The sequence below is a fragment of the Leucoraja erinacea genome, chromosome 17, assembly GCF_028641065.1.
Source record: "Leucoraja erinacea ecotype New England chromosome 17, Leri_hhj_1, whole genome shotgun sequence".
Lineage (NCBI taxonomy): Eukaryota > Metazoa > Chordata > Chondrichthyes > Rajiformes > Rajidae > Leucoraja > Leucoraja erinaceus.
In genome coordinates, this window is record NC_073393.1 from 4,324,145 (window position 1) to 4,342,899 (window position 18,755).

The following is an 18,755-nucleotide window of genomic DNA, read 5'->3' on the forward strand; positions in this document are numbered from 1 at the left end:
CAGATTATCAAGCCCTGGGAATATATAGGTTTCAGTCCTATTAATTTCTCCAGCACTATTTTTGTTCTGATGCTGATTTTCTATAATGCCTTCTTTTCATTAAACTGTTAGTTCCCTGGCACTTCTGGGAAGTTATTTTTTCCTCTTCCATGAAGAATAAACTAAAATATTGATTTAATAATTCTGCCATTTCTTAGTACCCCATTCTCACTTTTCCCATTACAAGGGACCTACAATTGAGTTTATCAATCTTTTTTTACATTTATACCTGTAAAAACATTTGCAGTTCATTTTTGAAGAAGGGTTCCAACCCAAAACGTCACCTATCCATGTTCTCCAGAGATACTGCCTGACCCACTGAGTTACTCCAGCATTTTGTGTCTTTCCTTGACAAAAAACAGCATCTGCAGTTCCTTGTTTCTTCATCTTTATGTTTACTGTCATATTCAACTTTCACTCTTAATTATTCTCATTGTCCTTTCTTTGCTGAATTCAAAGCTGCTCTCAATCCTCATGCTTGCTTTCACTGAGAACGTTCCACAATTCTTCTTTGGATCCGCAGGCACCTCGTGTGTGTTTGATTTATGCAGTTTTTTACATTTTATAGGATTAATTTACGCATTTTTGAATTACACGCTGCTTTTCAGGAATGTAAGCCTGCATCAAACTCAAGGTGCCTGTAATAAAGTTCTTAAATTCCTTTGTTAACCATGGTTGAAGTGCTTTTCCTGTTATGCTTTTACCCCAGAAAGGAATGTCTCACCATTGCAGTTTCTGCATTGGATCCTTCAATGTAAACCACTGCCTATCCACCACGATGTCTATCAATAAATGTCAACAACCCATCCAAGCCACCGCGCATATCATACCTTTGTAATTTTGGTGTTAAAGACACCTTTCCCAAAATTAACTTGCACAACAAGAGCCATCAAATAACCCTTTGTTGTTGCACAAAGCAAGATTAAAAACTGTCTTCTGATTATCTGGGCCTTCAACACCTAGATCTAGAAATACATTTTACATACATTCCATGAATTTGTTCTCCTTATTACTACTACTTTCACTCATCCAGTATATATGGAAAAATCCAATGGATACTGTCGTATATTGACGTATATAGATTTATGGTGGCAGAGCGGTAGAGTTGCTGCCTTACCATAATAGCAACTTCGCTCAATGGCCACAGCTTTTCTCTTCAAATCTGTAACATTTTCCTTATTTTAATCCTGTCTATCCACAGCCCCTTGAGTTTAAAGTCCCCTTTACAGCCCTAATTAACTAATCCCAGTTATATTTAAGACCGCATCCCAATGGACACATCGTGTTCTACCATTACTGCCAAACATCCCAAGAATTAAATCCCTCCACACCCAAACTTCTTCACCATGTGCTTAACTCCCTGCATTGTTCAAACCCATATCAATTTACACGTGGGTCATGTTGCAATCTCAAGGTTATTATCTTTGAGTTATTGTATTTAATTTGATCGCTAGTTCCTCAAATTCCTCCCGCAGGGTTTCATTCCTAGTTATGTCTTTGTCAGCAGTTCCAATGAAGATCACGACACACAGAATCCCCCCCCTGCCACTAATCACAAGATGTTCTTAACCTTGTTAGTGAGCAAAAAGCACTTTCAGGGCTCTCTTTTCTGACACAAAAAGAAGCTAAACATTTGGAATTCCAGACTGTACACACATATGAACAGGATGGGATACATTAGGATATAGTGCGGTGAAGTAGTTCATTTAAAATGAGGGATGAAAGGTTTTTCAGGAAAACATTGGAATAAATCTAATGTCACACGTAATGGTCCGACCAAACTATTTTTATTTGCAATTTTTTCTTCATTCTCAAGAAGTCTACCTCTAGTTGGCCTTAAAATAATTGGTAGCTCACTTTCCTAATAAACTTAGACCTTCTGTGCTATGATAGAACTACCAGTTTAATTGGATGGGGAGTTTCCCAACTTTGAATAACAACGATGAAGGAATGGCGATAGATGTCCAAGTCTGGGTATTAAGATTTGGAAGAGCACTTTGATGTGTTCCTGCTATTTTCTCCACTATCTTTCTCCATTTGGGTGATAGAGGTCAAGAATGTGGGACGTGCATTGGAATTTGGAGATCTTGGTCTGTAGATGGAGCATGCTGCACCTATTGTGTACCAGTGTAAAAGCTTGAATATTCAGCATGGCTGCCTTGGAGAAGCAAATCTCCCGCTAAGGAACAGTTTCTTCCTCTCTGATACCAGGCTTGTAAATCTGATTTTGTGATCCTTCCACAACCTAGGGTATTAATCAAGGTGCTCGATTCACCACTATCCCGTAGAGGACATTGGGATTTGTTTAAGGAACTGATGCTCAACTGATGCAAAAATGCAGAGAAATATATTCTGCACTCTGTATCTTTCCCCATGTTCTATATATTGTTCTTGAGTTCGACTTGATTGTCTCGATGTATGATATACCTGATCAGTTTGAATAACATGCAAAACAAAACTTTTCACTGTATCTCAATGGATGTGACAATAATAAACCTAAACTTAAACGACAGGATATCCAGCTCCTGTCTAATTACTTAGTTACTATATTCAAGTTGCTGTCCAGTTAAGTCAATGATCATTCACAAGATGTTGATGATGGGATATATAGCGTGGTGGTAACGACACTCGTGATAGGAACAATCGTTGCCTATAGTGTCAATGCTACTTGACATTTATCAGCCCAAAACCTGCCAAATCCATTGAAATCCCTCCAAACCTTTCTTACTCGGATACCTGTCCAAATGTCTTTTTTTTAGTTTAGAGATATAGCGCGGAAAGAGGCCCTTTGGCCCACCGAGTCCGCTCGACCAGCAATCCCCGCATATTAACACTTGCCTAACACTTTCGTTTTTTTTTAATACAAAGCCAATTAACCTACAAATCTGCATGCCTCTGGAGTGTGGGAAGAAACCGAACATTTCGGGATCGGAACTGGAACTCTGCGCATCCCTCTGCAATTGGATCCTCGACTTCCTCATCCACAGACTACAGTCTGTTCGAATTGGCAGAAATACTTCTTCCTCATTAACAATCAGTACGGGAGCGCCTCAAGGCTGCGTGCTCAGCCCCCTGCTCTACTAACTATATACTCATGAGTGTGTAGCCGGACACAGTGCGAACTCCACCTTCAAGTTCGCCGACGACACCACCGTTTTTGTTCAAATTACAGATGGTGATGAGTCAGAGAATAGAAATGAGATCAACAGATTGACCAAATGGTGCCAGCACAACAATCAGCTAAACCAATGAACTGATTGTGGATTTTGGAAGAGGAAGGAGAGGACCCACAATCCTGTTTATATCAATGGGACGATGGTGGAGAGAGTCAAAAACCTCAAATTCCTGGGTGTGCACATTTCTGAAGATCTTTCCTGGACCCAGCAAGCTGATGCAATTATAAATAAAGCATATAAATGCCTCTACTTCCTGAGAATATTACGGAGATTCGACCTGGGTGTCATGGTACACCAGTCATTGAAAGTAGGCATGCAGGTGCAGCAGGCAGTGAAGAAAGCGAATGGTATGTTAGCATTCATAGCAAAAGGATTTGAGTATAGGAGCAAGGTTCTACTGCAGTTGTACAGGGTCTTGGTGAGACCACACCTAGCGTATTGCGTACAGTTTTGGTCTCCAAATCCGAGGAAAGACATTCGTGTCATAGAGGGAGTACAGAGAAGGTTCACCAGACTGATTCCTGGGATGTCAGGACTTTCATATGAAGAAAGGCTGGATAGACCCGGCTTGTACTCGCTAGAATTTAGAAGATTGAGGGGGGATCTTATAGAAACTTACAAAATTCTTAAAGAGTTGGACAGGCTAGATGCAGGAAGATTGTTCCCGATGTTGGGGAAGTCCAGGACAAGGGGTCACAGTTTAAGGATAAAGGGGAAATCCATTAGGACCGAGATGAGAAAAACATTTTTCACACAGAGAGTGTTGAATCTCTGGAACTCTCTGCCACAGAAGGTAGTTGAGGCCAGTTCATTGGCTATATAAAGAGGGAGTTAGATGTGGCCCTTGTGGCTAAAGGGATCAGGGGGTATGGAGAGAAGGCAGGTACAGGATACTGAGTTGGATGATCAGCCATGATCATATTGAATGGCGGTGCAGGCTCGTAGGGCCAAATGGCCTACTCCTGCACCTATTTTCGATGTTTCTAAGTAAAAAGGCAGCCAGCATCATCAGAGACCGACACCATCCTGGTCACACACTCATTTCACCCTGCCATCAGGAAGAAGGTACAGGAGCCTGAAAACTGTAACGTCCAGGTTCAGGAACAGCTTCTTCCTCACAGCCAACTTAAATACACACTGAACTTCAATAGACTATTATTATAATTACCTGTATTATTATTGCACTACTATTCACAGCAGTCACAGTGGCGCAGCGGTAGAGTTGCTGCCTTACAGCAAATGCAGCGCCGGAGACCTGGGTTCGATCCCGACTACGGGTTCTGTCTGTACGGAGTTTGTACGTTCTCCCCGTGACCTGCGTGGGTTTTCTCCGAGATCTTCGGTTTCCTCCCACACTCCACAGACGTTCAATTGGCTTGGTAAATGTAAAACTTGTCCGTAGTTGGTGCAGGGTGGTGTTAATGTGTCAGCGCGGACCCGATGGACCGAAAGGCCTGTTTCCTCGCTGTATCTCTTGTTTGTTTTAGGAGTGTGTGTGGTGTGTGTGTGTGCGTGTGTGTGTGTGTGTGTGTGTGTGTGTGTGTGTGTGTGTGTGTGTGTGTGTGTGTGTGTGTGTGTGTGTGTGTGTGTGTGTGTGTGTGTTTGTGGGAATGTGTGTCTATACACACTGAACTATTTTCTTCTTTCGTTTATTATATTGCTTACAGTGTATTGTGTTTACATATTCTGTTATGCTGCAGCAAGTAAAGATTTTATTGTTCTATCTGGGACACATGACAATAAAACACTCTGAACTCTCTTGAACCCAGTTCTCTGGCGCTTCAAGCGCTGTAAGGCACAAACTCTACCGCTGCACCACTGAGCCACCTTTTTAAATGTTGCTATAGTACCAATTAAATGTTGTTATAGTACCTTTAAATGTTGTTATAGTTTCAGGAACTACATGGATAGAAAGCCATCTTCAAAAAGCTGCATTCCTTCAACATTTCTCCCCTTAGAAACATACATGTGATATGTCTCTCACAAGAATCAATTCTTTGACAGTAAACATTTGCTTTATTGAAATCTGCCAAGATGATGCTTCCAGAGCGTCCACTTTCATATTGATATGAAGCTACACGGGGAAATCAGCCGTACATAGTTCTGGGCACGAATCATAGAGCACAGAACAGCAGAGCACAGGAACATGCCCTTCGACCCACAATATCTGTGCCGAACGTGATGCCAATATAAACTATTCACATCTCTGCACATGGTCCACATCTCTCCATTCCTCTCCTGACACATAAAAGTTGCCATCGCATCTGCTTCCACCACCTACCCTGACAGCATTTCCAGACACCCAAATCCTTCTGTGATTGATCACGATAAAATGCTTTCTACAGCGCATCTGTAGAAGTTGGTGAGACTTGTTGGGGACATGCCAAACTTCCTGAGCCTTCCAAGGAAGTAGAGGCGTTGCTGTGCTTTCTTGATCATTGCTTCGATGTGGCTGGTCCAGGACAAATTGCAAGTGATATTTATTCGTAGGGATTTTCTACACCTCCATTAAAGTACTCTAGACCTCTAACACTCCATAGGAAACACTCCAAGTTTGTCCAATCTCAAATGCTGTCTATTAATGGCAACATCTTGGTGAACCTCTTCTGGATCCTCTCCAAAGGCTCAACATTCTTCGTATAATGTGGCTATCAGAACTGCACACAATACACTAAACGTGGTCCAAAGTTTTATAGAGTTGCAACAGGACCTCCTGACTTGTATGCTCAACAACCAATGGCACATGTCTTCTTTGTTACCTTATGGAGTGTTGCCACATTCAGGGAGCCATAGACTTGCACCCCAAAATCCCCGTTGTTGCTCATCAGGGTCATTTATTGTATACTTCCCTTTTATATTTGTCCCGCCAAAGTGCAACACCATACCCTTGTCTGCATTAAACACCATTACCATTTCTCCACCCACATTTCTAAGTGATCAATATCCTGCTTGTCTTTTAACAATATGATCCACAATTCCTCCGATATTTAGTATTTATGCAAACTTACTCATAACCCCCCCCCCACCGACATTTTCGACCAAATCATTTAGATGTACATCGCAACTAAGATGTCCCAGCACAAACCAATTTTGAATCTAATCTATAAAGTCTCTGAGAATCTTTTGCATCAGTCTACCATGAGGGACATTGTCAAATATTTTATCAACATCTACTGCCCTAACCAGAATTATCCTCTAAACCTCATCAAAATTTTCAGTTGCATTTGTAAGATATGATCTGCCCCACACAAAGCCACTCTGACTTTTCCTTGAACTTTATTTCGTCTTCCATCACAGTGACGAATGTGTAGGAGTCACTGTGGTGGATGTTCAAGTTAAATATGTTTTTGAATCTGTTGCTTTTAATTGTATGACTGACCTGGCCAGTGAAATTCCTCGTATGTTGCAAAACATACTTGGCGAATAAAATCGATTCTGATTCTAATGTCCCAAAAAGCCTTTGATAAGGTCCCACCCAAAAGATTAGTGTGCAAAATTAGAGCACATGGTATTGGGGGTAGGGTATCGACATGGATAGAAAACTGGTTGGCAGACAGGAAGCAAAGAGTAGGAATTAACGGGTCCTTTTCAGAATGGCAGGCAGTGACTAGTGGGGTGCCGCAAGGCTCGGTGCTGGGACCCCAGTTATTTACAATATATATTAATGTTTTAGACGGGGGAATTACATGTGACATCTCCAAGTTTGCGGATGACACAAAGCTGGGTGGCAGTGTGGGCTGCGATGAGAATGCTATGACGCTGCATGGTGACTTGGATAGGTTGGGCGAGTGTCAATAGACAATAGGTGCAGGAGTAGGCCATTCGGCCCTTGGAGCCAGCACCGCTATTCAATATGATCACGGCTGAGTGGACAGATGCAGAATAATGTAGATAAATAAAAAGTTATCCACTTTGGTGGCAAGAACAGGAAGGGAGATTATTGTCTGAATGGTATTAGATTAGGAAAAGCGGAGGTGCAACGAGACCTGGGTGTGCTTGTACATCAGTTACTGAAAGTAAGCATGCAGGTTCAGCAGGCAGTGAAGAAAGCAAATGGCATGTTGGCCTTCATTGCAAGAGGATTTGAGTTCAGAAGCAAGGAAGTCCCACTGCAGTTGTACAAGGCCCTGGTGAGACCGCACCTGGAGTATTGTGTGCACTTTTGTTCTCCTAATTTGAAGGACATCATTGCTATTGAGGGAGTGCAGCGTAGGTTCACCAGGTAAATTCCCGGGATGGCGGAACTGACGTATGATGAAAGAATGGGTCGACTGGGCTTGTATTCACTGGAATATAGGATGAGAGGGGATCTTATAGAAACATATAAAATTCTTAGAGGATTGGATAGGGTAGATACAGGAGCAGGGGTCACAATTTAAGAATAAGGGGTAGGCCATTTAGGACTGAGATGAGGAAAATAATTTTCAGCCAGAGCGGTGAATCTGTGCAATTCTCTGCCACGGAAGACAGTGGAGGCCAATTCTCTAGATATACGTAGCTCTTAGGGCTAAAGGAATCAAGTGATGGGGAAAAAGCAGGAACGGGGTACTGATTTTACATAGAAAATAGGTGCAGGAATCGGCAATTCGGCCCTTCGAGCCAGCACCGCCATTCAATATGATCACGACTGATCATTCAAAATCAATACCCCGTCCCGGCTTTTTCCCCATATCCCTTGATTCCCTTAGCCCTAAGAGCTAAATCTAACTCTCTCTTGAACACACCCAGTGAATTGGCTTCCACAGCCTTCTGTGGCAGAGAATTACACAGATTCACAACTCTCTGGGTGGAAAGGTTTTTCTTCATCTCAGTCCTAAATGGCCTACCCCTTATTCTTAAACTGTGACCCCTGCTTCTGGACTCCCCCAACATCGGGAACATTTTTCCTGCATCTACCCTGTCCAATCCTCTAAGAATTGTATGTCTCTATAAGATCCACTCTCATCCTTCTACATTCCAGCGAATATAAGCAAATTTAGAAATGTTACATTTAATTCCCTCGTCTAAATCATTAATATATATTGCAAACAACTGGGGTCCCAGCACTGAACTTTGCGGCACCCCACTAGTCACTGCCTGCCATTCTGAAAAGGACCCTTTAATTCCTACTCTTTGCTTCCTGTCTGCCAACCAGTTCCCTAGCCATGTCAATACCCTACCATGTACTCTAATTTTCCCCATAAAGTCCAGATACACCACATCCACTGGCTCTCCCATATCCTTCTACTTGTTACATCCTCAAAATGTTCCAAAAGATTAGTCAAGCATGATTTCCCCATCATAAATCCATGCTGACTTTGACCGATCGCGTCACTGCTTTCCAATTGCGCTGCTATATCATTAATAATCCATTCCAGCATCTTCCTCACTACTGATGTAAGGCTAATTGGTCTATAATGCCCTGTTTTATCTCCCCCTCCTTTCTTAAAAAGTGTAGTTGCATTGGCTACCTTCCAGTCCACAGGAACTTACCCAGAGTTGAGAGAACATTGAAAAATGATCATCAATGTTTCCACAATTTTTAGGGCTACCTCCTTGAGTACTCTGGAATGCAGACCAGCAGGCCCTGGGAATTTATTCGCCTTCGGTCCCAACAGTTACCCAACACCATTTTCTGACTAATGTGGATTTCCTTCAGTTCCTCCCTTCCACTAGATCCTCGGTCCCCTAGTATTTCCAGGAGATTGCTTGTGTCTTCCTTTGTGAAGACAGAACCAAAGTACTCGTTTAACTGTTCTGCCATTTCCTTGTTTTCCAATATAAATTCACCTGTCTCTGACTAAACGGGACCTACATTTGTCTTCACTAAACTTTTCCTTTTTACATACCTAAAGAAACTTTGACAGTCAGTTTTTATATTCTTCGCAAGCTTTCTTTCATGCTTTTTTCCCCTCTTAATTAACCCCTTTGCCCTCCTCTGTTGAGTTCTAAAATTCTCCCAGTCCTCTGGTTTGCTGTTTCTTCTAGCCAATTTATATGCCTCTTCATTGGCTTTAACACTATCCTTGACTTCCCTCGTCAGCCACGGTTGAGCCACCTTCCATAGATACATAGACAATAGGTGCAGGAGTAGGCCATTCGGCCCTTCGAACCAGCACCGCTATTCAATGTGATTATGGCTGATCTTCCACAATCAGTATCCCATTCCTGCCTTTTCACCATACCCCTTGATTCCGCTAGCCCTAAGAGCTCTAACTCTCTCTTGAATTCATCCAGTGAATCGGCCTCCACTGCCTTCTGAGGCAGAGAATTCCCAGATTTATTTTTTCGCCAGACAGAGATGAACAATTTCTGGAGTTCATCCATGCGGTCTTTAAATCTTCGGCACTGTATCTCCACTGCCAATCCTTTAAGTATAATTTGCCAGTCTATCTGAGCCAATTCCCGTCTCATACCTTCATTAGATGGTCAGCTATTGAATGGCCGAATGGCCTACTCCTGCACCTATTTTTCTATGTTCTAGGTTTTCTATGTCACGCTTTTCTACACATGTACATTACCCAATCCCTAAGAATCTTTTCCAATTATTTTCCTACCACTGATGTCTATGTTTAAAGAGGGTACAAAGATCAATGTCAAGGTTCCAGCAAACTTCTCTCTTGCCTCTCTCTATAATCTAGGATAATTTCCATCAGGTCCTGAGAACTTAACTACCTTAATGTTCTTCAAAAGATCCAACACCTCCTCCTTCTCCATAACATCCACTGGTTCTAGATTATCAGCATTGCCCTCCATGATCTCACCATCTTCAGTCTGAAGAAGGGTCTCGACCCGAAACGTCACCCATTCCTTCTCTCCAGAGATGCTGCCTGTCCCACTGAGTTACTCCAGCATTTTGTGTCTACTCATCATCTTCAATGTACTCATCCTTATCCTTGAAATAAATTTAGTGATTTTTTATTTCTCCCTTTGTCAGGCAAGTACAACCTCCATGAGGTAAAGAGATAGCAAATTGTACAACGCTCCAGAATCTTTATAAAAAGTTCTCATATGATTCAAAGTTTATAAAAGTTGCAAACTGTGGGAGACTTCAGGATTACTTAGACAGGATATATACATGAGTAGTGTGACCTTGATTTCCATTAGATATTCTCAAAGGTAGCATGGATAGTTTATAATGAAGCAATGGGTTACCCAAGTCTTAAATGAAAGAAAATAATTGAAAAACAAAGCATTGTTTCAGAACATAGTGGCCCTTCAGACCACACGTTTGGGACAAACTTGATCCCAAGACTATCACTGCATATACAGTGCATTCAGAAAGTATTTAGACCCCTTCACTTTTTCCACATTTTGTTACGTTACAACCTTATTCTAAAATTGATCCAATTCTTTTTTTTTCTATCATCAATCTACACACAATACCTCATAATATAAAAGCGAAAACAGGTGTTTAGAAAATTTTGCAAAGTAATTAAAAATAAATTACTGAAATATCACATTTACATAAGTATTCAGACCCTTTGCTATGACACTCAAACTTGAGCTTCGGTGCATCCTGTTTCCATTGATTATCCTTGAGATGTTTCTACAACTTGATTGGGGTCCACGAGTGGTAAATAAAATTCATTGGTACATGATTTGGAAAGGGACCATGTCTATATAAGGCCCAGCAGTTGACAGTGCATGTCAGAGCAAAAACCAAGCCATGAAGACGAGGGAATTGTCCGTAGGCCTCAGAGACAAGATTGTGTCGAGACACAGATCTGGGGCAGGGTATAAAACAATTTCTGCAGCATGGCAGGTTCCGAAGAGCACAGTGGCCTCCGTTATTCTTAAATGGAAGAACTTTGGAACCACCAGGACTCTTCATAGAGCTGGCCGCCCGGCCAAACTGAGCAATCGTGGGAGAAGGGCCTTGGTCAGGGAGGTGAACAAGAGGGCGCTGTCCTGTGCACGGCTGCCCAGCCGGCAGCTGTCTGTCTTTTCATCTTTTTATTTTTTATTTTAGTTAGTTTAGTGTTTTGTTTGGAGGTCTAGACTTTGTTATGTGGGGGGTGGGGGGGGGGGAGGAGGAAACTACCTTTCAGGGTCCCTACCTGGTCGGAGAGGCAGCCTTTCTCCGGGCTGCAGCTTCGACCTGTCCCCGTGGCCTACCAGCGGGCCTGGAGCGGGCGTTTCCTGTCGGGGACCGTCCAGAACCTCGGCTTCGGCACAGCGCTGGAGCGCTATCGCGGAGCGGGCGATGCCTTGCCCGGGTCGCCGCACTGGAGCTCCGGTGAGTTGAAGATCGCCGAGGAAAACCTCGCGGAGCTGCGGTTCTATGGAGCGACCAGCTGCGGGCGGCGGTGCTGACTTTACACCGGGAGCCTGGGATCTCTAGATGAGATCGCCAGTTGTGGAGCTCCAACCGGCGCGGCCTTGTTGGCTTCGGAAGCCGTGGCCTCCAGTATGGAAGCAGCCGTTCCAGGGTTCCCAAGCCGCTGAGAGGACTCTCCCGACGCCGGAGCAACATCACCTGGCGTGGAACATCGGGCCTCCGTAGAGGCAACTGTGGAGGCCTCAATAGGCCCGACTATGGGTGAACTGGGGTTGGGGACTGGACTTTGTGCCTTCCCTCATAATGGGAACCATTGTGGGGGGGATGTTCTTTATGTTTAAAACTCTTATTAATGTTATGTCTGTATTCCTTCTTTATGTGCTGCAAAATGGCAAGAAGCATTTCACTTCACTACATCTAGGTGTATGTGAATGAGACCAATAAAATACCTTTGATACCTTTGAAGAACCCGATGGTCACTCTGACAGAGCTCCAGAGTTCCTCTGTGGAGATGGGAGAACCTTCTAGAAGAACAACTATATCTGCAGCTCTCCACTAATCAGGCCTTTATGGTAGAGTGGCCAGACGGAAGCCATTCCTCAGTAAAAGGCACATGACAGCCCGCTTGGAGTTTGCCAAAAGGCACCTAAAGGACTCTCAGATCATGAGAAACAAGATTTTGTGGTCTGATGAAACCAAGATTGAACTCTTTGGCCTGAATGCCAAGTGTCACTTCTGGAGGAAACCAGGCACCGCTCATCACCTGGCCAATACCATACCTACGGTAAAGCATGGTGGTGGCAGCATCATGTTGTGGGGATGTTTTTCAGTGGCAGGAACTGGGAGACTAGTCAGGATTGAGGGAAAGATGAACGGAGCAAAGTACAGAGAGATCCTTGATAAAAACCTGCTCCAGAGTGTTCAGGATCTCAGATTGGGGCAGATGTTCACCTTCCAACAGGACAACGACCCTAATCACACAGCCAAGACAAGGCAGGAGTGGCTTTGTGACAAGTCTGTGAATGTCCTTCAATGGCCTAGCCAGCCTGGACTTGAAACCGATCGAATATCTCTGAAGGGACTTGAAAATAGCTGCGCATCGATGCTCCCCATCCAATCTGACAGAGTTTGAGAGGATCTTCAGAGAAGAATGGGAGAAATTACCCAAATACAGGTGTGCCAAACTTGTAGCTTCATACCCAAGGTGCCTCAACAAAGTACTGAGTAAAGGGTCTGAATACTCATGCAAGTATGATATTTCAGTTATTTATTTTGAATTACGTTGCAAAAATTATTAAACACCTGTTTTTCGCTTTTTTATTATGGGGTATTGTGTATAGATTGATGATTACAAAAAATGAATGTAAACCATTTTAGAATAAGGCTGTAGCATAACAAAAAGTGGAAAAAGTGAAGGGGTCTGAATACTTTCTGAATGCACTGTAACTCATATCCCTCTATTCCCTACATATCCATGCCTGTTCAAGTGTTTTAAATGCTTCAACCACCACCCAGTGCCAGCACGTTAAAGGTATTCACCACCCTCTGTATAACAAAACGTGCCCCACATATCTCCTCTAAGCATTGCTCCTCTCACCTTAAATCTATGCCCTCCAGTATTTGATGTTTCCATCTTAGTAAACAGATTCTGACTGTCTATCAGATCCATGCCTCAAATCTTTTGTAAAACTAATAAAACAGTAAGTTCAACCCTGGGTATGACACATCAGGAAAGTGCTAAAGACCTCAGGAAGGATGCAGCTGGAGGAATCCAAATGCAAGAGCCATAACCATGAGAGTCTGTAAAAACAACGTGCTCTCACCAAGTAGAGAAAGCCAAGACTGTTGCAGAATTCCTCGTGAAATTAATAAGATTGACATGATAATTATATAATTGTTAAAATTCATCACAAAATATTCCAATACTTTTGTTGTCAAAAGAAATAAATTTAATCCTTCAAAAATTATTCAAGTAGATACACATACACTGAAAAATCATAGTGATTACATGAAAATGATCCCAGCTTAGGATCTAAATGACTGCAGCTCTCAAACCTCAACAGTTAATAGAATATTTCAATGAGTTTGCTTTCTCAAATTACACACCCAATATTTTCATGCTTATTTGGTTCCAATCCCTTGTTTAATCCCTTGATTGAAGTATTGTCCCTGGGGCATATTGATCCAATACCAACATACCAAATAGGGACTACATTGGCCTAATTCAAGAGAGCCTACCATTCCTTCATTTACTAATGGATTAAAATCCCAGATTCCCTAATGCCATGCATATCATGTGTAGGAAGGAACTGCTGATGGTTTACATCGAAGATAAACTCAAAATGCTGGAGTAACTCAATGGGACAGGCAGCATCTCTGGAGAGAAGGAATAGGTGACGTTTCAGGTCAAGACCCTTCTTCAGTCTGAACCTTCTTGACCCGAAACGTCACCCATTCCTTCTCTCCAGAGATGCTGCCTGTTCCGCTGAGTTACTCCATTATTTTGTGTCTATCTACCACACATATGGACTATTATAGGTCAAAGATGCTGCAGCCAGTCACCACCACCGACAAAGCTTTTCATGCAGTTTTTCCAGAATAACTCACATTTGATGAACACATAAGTGCAGGACAGGGGAGAATTAGTCAAAATAATTCACTGGCACTAACTACCTCCAGTTTAAATTCCATTTGGAATATTTTGGAGGACCAAGAAACCAAGAACTAGAAACATTAGCACATTGCAAAATGATTGGCTTTGTCTACAATGTGCCATCCATTGCAATCAACGAGCAGACTGAAGATTTTGAACATTTGAATTAGTTACAAGTCTCTCAACAATTCATTTTGTTTGTACAGCTTGAGCAAATGCCTTTGCTGAAATGTACGGCAATTCTCCTGAACATTGCGCCATTTCTTACAAAAATATGTTACATACACACATTGGAAAAGGAATCAGTAAAGTGGGTAGGATATTGTGGGTGATATTATTGTGATAATCTGCTGACATGTTCCTGGTCAGCTCATGGGTGGCACAGTGGCAGAGTTGCTGCCTAACAATGGCAGAGTTCCAGGTTCGATTCTGACTACGGGTGCTGTCTGTACAGAGTTTGTACGTTCTTACTGTGACCGCGTGGGTTTTCCTCTGGGTGCTCCAGTTTCCTCCCACACTCCAAACACGTACAGTTAATTGGTCTCGGTAAAAAAAAGTCAATTGTCCCTAGTGTGTAAAATAGTGCTAGTGTACAGGGTGATCACTGGCCAGTGTGGACTTGGTAGGCCAAAGGGCCTGTTTCCACGCTGTAAATTACATGACCAGTCAACACATCCTCAAAATACACTGTCATTTAAATAAAACTAAACTACTTAGCTACTCATGCAGCACCTGTGGGAATAAAAAAAACAAACCTTTGGTTTCAGCTCTATCATATTTCAGATGGAAATCATCGACGAGGAGTTTTAAATGTAAATTTACAGCATCTGCTGTATTTTCTCCCTCAGCATATTATGATTGACGTTGATTTTATTGCACGGGAGTGCAAAACTGCCAACTTATTGCTAGGTAAGTGAGTGAATTAATCATAGTCTAAAGAAGGATCCAAATGTCGCCTGTCCATTTTCTTCCACAGATGCTGCCTGACCGATTTCCTCCAGCACTTTGCTCAAGATTCCAGCATCTGCAGTTCGTTATGTCTCCAAATCATTTGGAAATTCGGTTTAGTTTAGTTTAGAGATAAAGCATGGAAACAGGCCATTCGGCCCACCAAGTACATGCCAACCATCGATCACCCCTTCACACAAGTTTTATGTTATCAATGGTGCTTTATGGTTCAATGGTGCTTTGTTGCCGCAAATGCATTGCACAGTGAAATTATTTTTGCATAGATCACACATGCACAAGTTGCTGTATTTTGGCGTCGTTTACAAAAGGGCTAAAGTCCACGCGCTCTATGTTTACTGGGGTGACTCCCGACGTGGTCCCACTTGCTCATACACTTGGGATAATTTACAGAGGGTCAATTAACCTAAAAAACCAACATGTATTTGGGATGAATCCAGAATAAACTCAGGGAAAACGTGCAAACATGTATAGTCTTTCTGCTGACTGGTTAGCACACAACAAAAAAGCTTTCACCGTACCTCAGCACACGTGACCGTAAACTAAAGTACATTTAGTTAAGCCAATGATTCCGCTTGGTGGGGAATAAATCCTTTCATTTACACTTGCATTATCCTGACAACTTACACCAGCCAATTAACCAACACGTCTTTGGAGTGTGGGAGAAAAACCGGAGCACCTGGCGAAAACCCACACGGTCCACACAGGCAGCCGGAGGTGGGGATCGAACCCGGGACTCCGGCGCTGCGAGGCGCATGCGGTGGCTGTACCCGCTGCGCCACGTGCAGCCGGCCTTTTCTTTCCCGGGGGGGGGGGGGGGGGGGGGGAGGGGTGACATTTTGAAAGTCCAACGGACGACGCCGGGCGGCACGTGGGGCTTGGCGCCTCGAGCCCCGCGCGCTCACGAGGGCCCCCCCTCCCTCTGATTGGCCGGCGGTGCGCGCTCCCGCTCGCGGCCCCTCCCTCCCCTCCCTCCCTCCCTCCCTCCGATTGGCCGGCGGTGCGCGCTCCCGCTCGCGGTCCGCCGCCCGCCTCCTTCAGTCTCCTCCACCCAGCGATAGGGGCAGGAGGGAGGAGAGAGGGGGGGAGACAGACGCGCTCGGGTTAAAAAAGAAAAAGTCTCCGTCCAACCACTAGGGGCGGGCTTTTTATTTTTTCCCGCTTCTTCCATTTAAAATCAATCCTCCCCTCCTTTTATTCGACTCACTTCTTTTCCCCCTCCTCACACACACACACACCAAAACAATACATATATGTATATGCATATAATAAAACAAGCATTTAGACTCACCTTTGACAGCCCGAGGCTTGGATTGTTTGCGCCTGGACATGTCCAGTCCCTCGCTCGCCGGGAAGAAGCCGCTGCCTGGCCGCCACTGACCGGTGCTCCAACCATCAATCTCTCCAGTCCCTCTGTGTGTGTGTGTGTGGTGTGTCTCTCTCACACACACACACACTCTCTCCCTCCTCCTGCCCGATGCAATGCGGCAACTTCAACCTCTCCGAGTGGACTGCGTGTGACGTCTCTCCCCCTCGTACTTTTTTTTTCCCCTGTTGTTGGCGGCGATGCTTTTTTTGTTTTAAGAAAAAAAAACTCGATTATTTTTTTTTTCCTTCTGCTTCTTCTTCTTCTTCAGCCGAGTGGGTGTTGGTGTTGATCTCCTCCGCCTTCTCTTCTCTGCAACACACACACACACCCACCCACCCACAACTTCTTTGCAACTGGTGGATCCTGCACGAAGACAAGTGATTATTTACAGCAGGAGGTGATCGGAAAGGGGGGGGGTTGGAAACAAAAAGGACGGAGAGAGGTTTGCAAAGCCTCCCCCTTTGCACAAGACTTATTGCTCGACCAACAACAAAAAAAGATTTGCTCCCCCTCACAAAACAACAAGCGAGAGACTTTTCTTCACCCCCCCCCCCCTCCCTTCTCTCCCTCTCCTTTTGTTGCACGGAATTCAATGCAACGGGGAGGACTTGAGAGCGAAGATCTCCTCAGGAAACAACGACAACAACGAAAAGAAGTGGAAGGGGGATTTTTTTTTCTCCACAACAAGAAAAAAAATTAATAATATCAGGCGTCTGTCTGTCTTTGTGAAGTGCCGACGGGCACCAAAGTCTGAGAGAAACTTGGCGGCGGGATCACCTGCTTGAAGGCTGGCTCTGGTTCTCCTCAGCCGTCCCAAGAAGAAGAAGAAGCAGAAGCAGGAAAGGAGGAGGATGATGAGTAGAAGGAGGAGGAGGAGGTGGTGGAGGAGGATGAAGAGGAGGAAGGCGGCTGCCTGGTTTAGCGGGGGTGCCGCCGGTGTTGAGAGAGGCGGCGGCGGCGGTGGCAGCAGCAGAAGAGGCGCCTCGGTGCCATGTCCGCCGTCCGGCACGGGCAGCACAGCCGGCTCTTTGTGGCGGGAGCCGGGCGAGCTGGGCTGCTGCTTCTCCTCCCCTCGCAACTGCGTGGAGCACACGCAGTGCAGACACATAATAAGCTGGGAAATTCAAGTAAGGCCCAAACCCATCAGGACCTCTCCACGGGGGAGCTTCCCCGCAGGGAGACGCGCCACACGTAATCACGGAGGAAATCGCTGTCCAAGTGCAGAGCACGCATGGTGAATAATGAAAAAAAAAATAATATATAAATCCTAGAGTGTTGTGCGATCATGTCCAAAGCCTGGAGCCGTGGACAAGCCTGGATCGGACTGCCAACACAATGCTGCCTTGCTCTCATTGTGTGTCTGCCTCCCCTCCTCTCACTTTATCCTTCCACACACACAAAAGCCAACACAAAAAAAGTGCTGTTTGTGTGCCTCTTCCTCACTTCTCCTTCCAGCTACACACACACACAAAAACGCAACACAAAAAAAGTGCTGCAAACAGCTTTCTCTGCCCCCCAAAAAACTGCAAGCGTCTTCTGCAATCAGCAATCCTAATGCAAAACGTGTTTCGCTTAAAATACGTGCAATGCAAAAGAGGGAAACAACTACATCAAAACTACTTGCAGAGCTCCTGAAAGAAAGTAATTTGGATTTTTTTTTTTCCTTTGCAACACCGAGACCTAACGCTTAGGAAAAGGATGGTCGTCCTTTATTTAAATAATAATGCAACTTAAACAAGTCGCCTTGCAATTGCAAAAACTCCGCGTTTATTGTGGGGGTGGGAGGGGGGGGGTCATTCCATATTGCTGCGTCTTCATATTTTAAGTAAACGCGCAAAATAAGACAAAAAACAGGAGTCCGGGACAAAAAGAAAGCAAAGATATATTGATAGTGAGAAGGGTAATGGCAGAGCAAGGCGCCAGACTCATGTCCATTTAAGCAAGTCGCTCCAGCTGAACCACAAACTGCTGTAATGTTGCCATTACTGTACATCTCCTTTGATTCGCAGAAGCAATCTCGCACTCACAGTTTTTAATAACCTAATTCCTACCGAACAATGGAAATTCTTTAGCTTCCAGCACGTAACTCCCTGCAGGGCACAGTGAATTTCAAAAATATCCGTAATGATAGAGTGGAATTAAAAGGGTATTAGTGTTAGTAATTCGTTTACATCTAATTATAAACTGATGGAATTATGCCTATGTGGCTAACAAATATAATCGGTTTGAATTTATTTATGTGAATGTGTGTGTTGAGACGCGGTTAGACCACCTCTGTGATTTTAAATACGA

At 44.0% G+C, this 18,755-nt stretch overlaps 1 protein-coding gene across 3 annotated transcripts in view; it reads right to left on the bottom strand.

Annotated features, from left to right (window-relative positions):
- znf423 (zinc finger protein 423) overlaps positions 1–17,810 on the bottom strand; it is a 356,073-nt gene extending 338,263 nt beyond the window's left edge. For all 3 annotated transcript variants that reach the window (XM_055648398.1, XM_055648399.1, XM_055648397.1), the window contains exon 1: positions 16,386–17,810. In XM_055648398.1, the coding sequence (XP_055504373.1) occupies positions 16,386–16,425 (40 nt within the window). In that variant the 5' untranslated portion in view covers positions 16,426–17,810. The remainder of the gene's footprint in view (positions 1–16,385) is intronic.
- Between the last annotated feature and the right edge of the window lie 945 nt (positions 17,811–18,755).